Source organism: Phocoena sinus, chromosome 1 (genome assembly GCF_008692025.1).
Source record: "Phocoena sinus isolate mPhoSin1 chromosome 1, mPhoSin1.pri, whole genome shotgun sequence".
NCBI classification, from domain to species: Eukaryota; Metazoa; Chordata; class Mammalia; order Artiodactyla; family Phocoenidae; genus Phocoena; species Phocoena sinus.
In genome coordinates this window covers 117,477,804-117,485,899 of record NC_045763.1, presented here as the reverse complement: position 1 = coordinate 117,485,899, position 8,096 = coordinate 117,477,804, and the positions used below count along the sequence as shown (strand labels likewise).

Below are 8,096 nucleotides of genomic sequence, written 5' to 3'. Positions count from 1 at the left end.
GTCCCATGTATCGGCAGGCGGACTCTCAACCACTGCGCCACCAGGGAAGCCCAACATATACTCTCTTGACTGGCTACTGAGCCCACTGCTGGACTCCAGTCAGATGCAGGCTGGGCTCCCCTCAACCCACCTCATCTCCTATCCATGGTGCCCTCAACCCAGCCCTAGGATCACCTGTCTCTCTCATCCAAGGTTCTTCCTCCTGGCATCTCCCCGCCCCAACTGATGTGCACTCTCAGTTTTCCCAAACTCATTACCGCAACCCTCCCCCACCTGGCGCTCAGGACACCCTGATGTCATGTGAAGATCTTCCTCTGTTGAGTTAGTAGTAGGTCTCCTTCTCCAGCCAGCCTGTGGAAGAGAAGAGACCAGAGTGAACTGGGGAAGGCCTCGAGGGGAGACAAATGGAAGGGTGAGCCAGGACAAGGTGGGAGGCTTGCCGGTGGAAGGCAGGGCCCTGAGGGTTGGAAGGAGCCGCGTGCTGGGGTCAAGGACTAGAGGGCAGGGTCCAGGCACAGCACAGGCTGGGCAGTGAGCTGGGGAGAAGGGCAGTGGGCCTGGAGGAACCAGGGGGAGTGGGGCAGCTGATCAGGACGCTGGCAGACTCTCAGGCCAGGGTGCAGGGGAGCCTCACCGCCAGGGTGACGACGGATGATGAGTTTTCTGATTTCATCATAGACAAAGATGAGGATGCTGTAGGGAGTGGCACAGAGCCACCAGGTTATCCTGAAGAGAGCAAAAGCTGGTCAGCGGGGGCGGAGATAGAGGGGCCAGTGAAAGGCAGGTGCAGAGAACAGCGCCCGGGAATCGAGTATTTCGTTTGTTGTGTGGGAGGTTGATCCCTACCTTTGAGGAGGTCAGAGCCTGGGGAGTGAGGGCGGAGGGGCCCAAGACAGCAGCATAAAAAGCCAGTGAGAACAGAAAGGGATAAATGCCATATTAGAGGTACATGCAGTGTTCACAGAGATTGTCTACCAGCTTTTGTGGAGTCACTGAGGGAGACTTCCTTTGCTTTCTGGGTTCTCTAGACCTTGCACACACAAACTCCAAGCAGGATGGGTCTGAGACTAGATGTGGGGTAGATCTTGCCAGGGAATATATACACTCTTCCATATTGCAAAGATGGTGAAATCTTTTTCGTCCTGAATCTCTTCTATAGACCAGGAAGGTGGACTCTGGGGAGGGGTTGAATCAGGACCACATTTGTCCCTTGGATGATAGAGAGCTGGCTTAGAGCAGCATTGTCCGATAGAAATATACTGTGAGGGCTTCCTTGGTGGCGCAGTGGTTAAGAATCCACCTGCCAATGCAGGGGACACGGGTTCGAGCCCTGGTCCGGGAGGGTCCCACATGCCGCGGAGCAGCTAAGCCCGTGCGCCACAACTACTGAGCCTGCGCTCTAGAGCCCGCGTGCCACAACTACTGAGCCCACGTGCCACAACTACTGAAGCCCACGTGCCTAGAGCCTGTGCTCCGCAACAAGAGAAGCCACCGCAGTGAGAAGCCCGTGCTCGCCGCAACTAGAGAAAGCCCGCGCGCAGCAATGAAGACCCAACACAGCCGAAAATAAATAAATAAAATAAATACATTTATATAAAAAAAAAAGAAATATACCGTAAGCCACATATGATAGTTAATATTTTCTAGTAGCTACATGAAAATAAGTAAAAAGAAACAAGTGCAATTAATTTTAATGTTTTATTTAACCCCAAATATCCAAAATATTATTGCTTCAACATGTAATCAATATAAACATAATTAATGAGTTATTTTACATTCTTCTTTTTATCCCGAGTCCTCGAAATCCAGTGAGCATTTTACACTGACAGTGTATCTCAAGTCAGACACTAAATTTTCAGTGGTTAAAGGAAAATGTAGTCTAACCAAAACAATAAAGTTGTATTTAATTGAAAAATATTTGACATTGGTTTAGTTTTTAACATTCAGTTAACTAAAATGATAAATTCAGTTTCTCCGTCTCACTAGCCATATTTCAAGAGCTCAGTAGTTGCATAAGGATGGTGGCTACCATATTGGACAGGGCAGGCCTAGGCCATGGTTCATTACACACACACACAGACACCCCTCAACCAATATAAACAGTTACAGACATACAGTCATGCGTTCATTCAACAACAATTATCATGTCTACTCTGTGTATGTGCTAGGTCCTGGGGAAATAGAAATGATGACATGACGGTCTTTGATCTCAAGAAGCTCAAGCAATCAGGGAAAAGAGGTTAGATAAACACACAAAATAAATAATCACAGTATTAGGTGATGAGTTTTATGGTCAAGGTATGTACAAGAGTGTTTGGGAGCACAGTTAATGCTCAGCCATGTTTACTCTCATACGTTGACATTAATAGCAGCAAAAACTGAGCTACTATTAACAAAGTGCCCGCCGGTACCCAAATGCCAGGCTTCATGTATTATATGCATTTCTACCTGTAATTATCAGACCAATCTGCCGGGTGTGTGTTATCGAGACTTTGCAGTTGAAGCTAAGGCTCAGAGAGGTTACCAGCTTGTCCAGGGTCATAGAATAATACACAGTACAGCCAAAATTCAAACCTGGAATTGTCAGTATCTAAGGGCAGTGCCAATGTCTTTTATTAAACATTAATTGAGCAGCTACAGAATACAAAGCATTGTATAAAACACTCCAAGGGACAGAAAGGTGAGCAAAGTGTTGTAAACACATAGAAAATCAGTTGGAAGACTACACACTCAATTATTAATAGAGGTTACCAATGCAGGGTGGGGGAGGAGTGGGAATGAAATGGGAGTTTTGCTTTTTTCTTTATAAAAATGTTAAATGGAAAAGTTTCACAAGCATATACTAATGTAAAAAACAAAGAAACAAAAACTTGGGACTTGAACCAAACAAGGTACCAGACAGTAAGAATTTCAGTATACCCACCCACCTATATGCACATTAAAACGGATTTGCAGAAGTACAGCAGAGTTAGCCATGCATAGATGAGGCTGTTTTATGATTACACCAGCTCCAAGCAATGTGTAGCCTGGGACAGCTATACCACACATTATCATAGAAGAGGTACCACTCTGTTAAGCACGGGCAAATCTGCTAAGTTTGCATGTCTAGTGGGTTGCGATCACTTGGTACAGTCCCGAATTCCTTCCCAGATAGGATGCGCTGTGGGAGCACAGGCAGTTCTCTCTACATCACTGAGTGGAGCCTGCTCCCCTCTTGACTTCCCCGCTCAAACACGCCTCCTCCCATGTGCTCTCCCTGTGCCCAGAGACGCCCCGCCTTGCACCCCTCCCCTTACTCACTTGAGTGGGTACATTCGCAGGGCCACGTCCATGCCTGGAGTGTAGGACAGAAAAGCAGCCAGGAACGTCTCCTCCAGGATCCCAAATATTAGGATCTTGTTTCTGAGAGGAAATGTTTAAGGGTGTGTTGGAGGTCGGGAGGGAGAGTTAGGGGTGCAGTTCGGGGGAGTGTTGGGGCCGGTGGGCGGTGCTCATGTCATGCCCTGTGGGAAGACAGAGTTTCTGCGGGTCTTGCAGATGATGAGGTCAGCCCACTGCACGACCACGATGCTGGCAAAGAAGGCCGTTTGGCATGTGAACTCCAACACCTTGCGCTGTTCATAGGTCTGGGGGAGGGTGGGCAGAGGGGAGCCGTCAGTGTCAGGAGGGATTCAAATATGCCTCAAAGGCCTCTTCCTTCTCCTGCCTCCCCAGACCCCAAGGCTGAGATAGGTCCCCTATTTAGATTCCTGCAGCCCTTCACGTGTATCTCTGTCTTAGCACTTTCCATGTTGTAATTGTGAGTTGTTTATATGTTTGCCTTCCCTGTCTGAGAGCCCCTCAAGGGCAAGCACCTTGTCTTACTTATCTCTGTGTCTCCTCTCCCCATGCTTCGTTCAGTGAGTGGCAGGTACTATGGCTCAATAAATATTTACTAAGAAGAAGGGTGGTGTAAGAGAAGAAGGTGGACTTCAAGAGGAAAACAGGGTCAGAGGAAAAAGGTAAGGAAGATGGGGCCAGAGGGGAATCTGCATGCAGAGGGGAACGGGATACCCGAAGAGTGGTACCGGATGGGGAGGCATTCACTCATCCATTTGTTCATTCTTTCATTCACGTTTTACACAGAAGGAACTTAGAGTCCAGTGGGGAAGATAAATGTTATGTCAGCACAGTAGGTAGGTTACAAGAGGGAGATCACAAAGGGCTATGGAAACACAGGAGAGGAGCATCTAAATTCGACTGGAGAAAAAGCCCATTTAAAAAGAAATAAAACAGCATGTTTATAAATAACTTGTAGGTCGAATAAAGAATTTGAAAATATGTAGGACTAAATAATAATGAGATACTACGGATAGAACCTCATGGGATGTGGTCAATGTTGTACTTGGAGGGAGATATAGAGCCCTAAACAATTAGAAAACAAAGGCTGGAAATCGATGAGCCAAGCATTGAAGTCAGAATGAGACCTGTCAGCACATTTCTGTGCATCAGATCATACCACCACTATCCCCTGCAGCCAGCCACCAAAACTGAGCCACTCCCATCATCACTTGAAAATTTTAGCTCCTGACTCACCATCACTCTAACTGCTGTGTCCTCGGATTTGGAGATTTAAATATACATGTTGATGATCCTTCCCGTACCGTGGTTTCACAGTCTTAATCTTCTCCTCCAACTGTATCCTCTACTCCCCACCCGGCTGCTTACTTCCATGGTTAAACTCCAGACATTGTCTTTTCCAATAGTCACAATTTTTCCGTGATTTTAATTTCAAGCACCTCTTTTCTCTCTGATCACTGTCTTTATCTTTCCACCTCACCTACTCAAGTATCCCAATTCCAACACTTCTTGGACTTGGACTTAAAATCTATGGACCCAGTATGTTATATATTTGGCTATTATCTTTCTCCCCTCCCACGCTGTGCCCCTAACTAGAATATAAGCTCCATGAGAGCAGTAACTTGGCCATTTTTCTTCACTACTATATTCCAGGGACAAAATAGTACCTGGTGCATAGAAGATGCTCAACAAATACTTGCTGAATGAATGAATGAAAGAATGGTGATCAATGGAATTACTGCTAGAGGTATTTAGAAGATAAGGAGCTATCTAGCAGTATGTAGGGTACTCCCTGGGTGGGCAGCTCTATACTCGATTATCTGAAGATTACAGCAATGGAAGAGGCAGAGACCTTGCCTTTATGGCATTTATTCCGCAGGGCAATTGTTCTCAACCCGTTTTGCAATATCTCAAGACGTCACTGATGTAATTTGACGTTAATTCAAGTTAATTATCTTTAACTTATTGTAAATAAACATGTGTCAAGCTTCATCTTGGTAGCAGGGAGATGGTATCAAGATATAAAGCTAACAAGGGGCTTGATCTGAGGACTGAGGAGATGTTGACAAGGTACATAGCAATGAGGACTCTGGACACCTTTGGACCCTGAAGCAGTGTTGGTAGCTGGGAACATTGACATCTGTTGGTCTCATGAGGCTCAGATAGTGGAAGCCTACTGTGTATGAGGGGCAATGTTCCAACAGCCCCGATTTTAACATACCTTTGAGAGACCTGCAGTTAACTTGGTTTGGGGACATCATGGTGAAGTGGGAAGGTGCCGGCCAGGAATCAGTCCAGATTTCTAATCCAACTGTTATAGGGATTCACTGTGGGACTTTAAGCAAGTCACTAAATCTTTGCAGTAGACCATAATATCCTCTGTAGACTGTGTGAACTCTGTGGTCCTATGATTCTAGCAAAAATTGGTGTCACACCTCTCACTGTCTTAGAAATTGGGAAGGGAGTGTTCACAGATGCAAACAGGCATACGCACTAAAATTCTTAAGCAAATATTGTTGGTTGGAGGGCTTCGGTTTGGACCTTATTCATCTTGGGTGTTAGGAATGACTGATACAGAGACGCATCCTCTAAGTTTAAAAAGTTTAGAAGAACAAGGAAGAGATATACAAAGAAAATACATTTTCAGATTTAAAATCGTACTCTTTGACTACCCTTGGAAAAGGAGCATAACAGGAGGAAGTGGAAGCACTCATTTCTGGGACAATGATGATTAGAACCTGGAAAACCAGAAATCAGCCCCCAAAAGTTGATGGACAAAGTAGACTTCCAGGTCCAAGGAAGCCAAAAAGACCCAGGAAGATAAGGACAGACAACAGACAGTAGGAATTAATGGAAATGAAGTCATCGTAAACAAAGAGAAGAATATTTGCTGATGCGATTGGAGATTGAGGACAAATGTTAGAAAGCTCCTGTAGGACTGGAGATGAGGATCATCTCTGTCTGCCTGGTGCCTCCATTCTCCTACTTTGCAAAAACTTGCTACACTCGCTCTTCCTCATGACTTCTTCACTCTTACCGGTCACAACCTACTACCCTACCTTTTACTCACCCACTGTTGTCCATAGCTGTCCTCCAGGTCATTGAGGTATCGATTTTCCCAGCTGATGTGGATGCCCAGCAGATCAGTAGGTTTAAAACCATTCTCAGCCAAGATCACAAAGTAGGTGAAGAATCCTGCCAGAGCCTGGATCATCCCTGTGAGTGATAGAGTCCCAGGTCAGGGGAACCTGATTCAGAGAAGGATCTCAGAAGGCAGATCACGGAAGGGGTGCTGCACGGGGCTTGCTTCTAGCAGGGTTGATGTGTGTCTGAGCTGTATTGCTGAAGATTCATGCCATTAATGATCTGATCCCACCATCTCTGTAGGACTTGTCTCCAAACTCTGACATTTCTTTCTAAGCTGTAATCTAGCGTCATCTTTTTATCATATAAGCTTAAAACCGGAAAGGACCTTAGAGGGGATATGTTCCCTCTCCCCGCTGAGTGAGTGCTGGACTCCGCCCTGTCCCTTCTCTCTGACACCAGGACACTCATCAAGTCCTCTCATCCCCTCGCATCTCTCCCATCTGCCCCTTGCCTCTCCCTTGGTCAAAACCTCCACCCCCTCATGCCTGGACCACGGCTATGGCTGATGTTAATGTTTGCCTACTGACCACAGATCTGTGCACTGTGTAGGTACCGGTGGACATTGATTCTTACAACAATTCTGAACCATCATTTACATTTCATAAGTGGGAAAACTGAAGCACGAAAAAGACTCAGTCATTGTCTAGGGTCATACAGGTCGCAAAATTGGGATTCAAACGTAGGTATGGCTCCTAAATCTGTGCTTTTTTTCTATGTGTTTCCATCTCTAGATATTAGAATTGTCTCCTCTGTCCCCATCTCTTTCCTGTACCCCTATCGTATCTAGCAACTCAAGAACAAAGACCTCTAATGGCTCTCAAATGTCTTTCAAGGCTGGCCCTGCTATAAATGCTACCTGTGTCCACAGCCTCATTTTCCACTACTTCTTTATCAGGAATAAGCGCTCCACCAAACTGGTTTATTCACTTTTCAACAATCAGGTGTCCTCTGGTCCCCCACACCGGCTCATCCATTTACTAGTCTAAGCCCTATCTTCCAGCACCAAGTTTAAGTCCTGTTTCCTCCATAAGGCCTCTCCAGCTGTCCTCAAGATTGGTGAGTCCTCTCACTTTGTACTCCTGCAGTATGTCCTATCTATACTCATTTGGCACTTGGAGAACAACTTGCCATCATTTTATGTACTTTTGCTCCTTTTTGACTAGACTCTTAAGTCAAGGGCAGATCAGAGATCAATGTTTTTTTGTGTCCCAGGGCCCAGCACCGTTTGTTGTTAAGAAAACATCTCCCTGACTTCCAAGCCAAGATTGGTCCTGTGGCCACGCCGTTGCAGCCGCTCCCCACTCCCTTTACCCCTCATTCCTCTGGCCGCACCAATCTGTCCGTAGGCCACGCCAGTGAGACAGTCATTCACCAGGTCATCAGTCTTTGGATTCCGTGGAGCCCTCTTCATGGTGTCACTTTCAGCCGACTCCTAAGCCAAGGAGATAGCAGGGACCTGGAGGATGGAGGGTGGAAGTGACAGGGAACACACAGTTCAGAAGGAAACTCAGAAGTAACTCGAGCTCTGCCCCTCTCCCTGGACACAGATTTTTCCTACTCCTCAGTCTGTTTCACGGGAGTTCCATGAGCTGGATCCCAGCTTAGTCCTC

At 46.2% G+C, this 8,096-nt stretch overlaps 1 protein-coding gene across 1 annotated transcript in view; it reads right to left on the bottom strand.

Moving 5' to 3' along the window:
• Positions 1-322: 322 nt before the first annotated feature.
• Positions 323-8,096, bottom strand: part of LOC116755861 (sodium/potassium-transporting ATPase subunit alpha-4-like) — a 29,206-nt gene continuing 21,432 nt past the window's right edge. Inside the window, 6 exon segments of the mRNA XM_032635881.1 lie at positions 323-351; positions 635-726; positions 3,301-3,404; positions 3,498-3,626; positions 6,410-6,555; positions 7,819-7,942. Of these exon segments, the coding sequence (XP_032491772.1) occupies positions 323-351; positions 635-726; positions 3,301-3,404; positions 3,498-3,626; positions 6,410-6,555; positions 7,819-7,942 (624 nt within the window).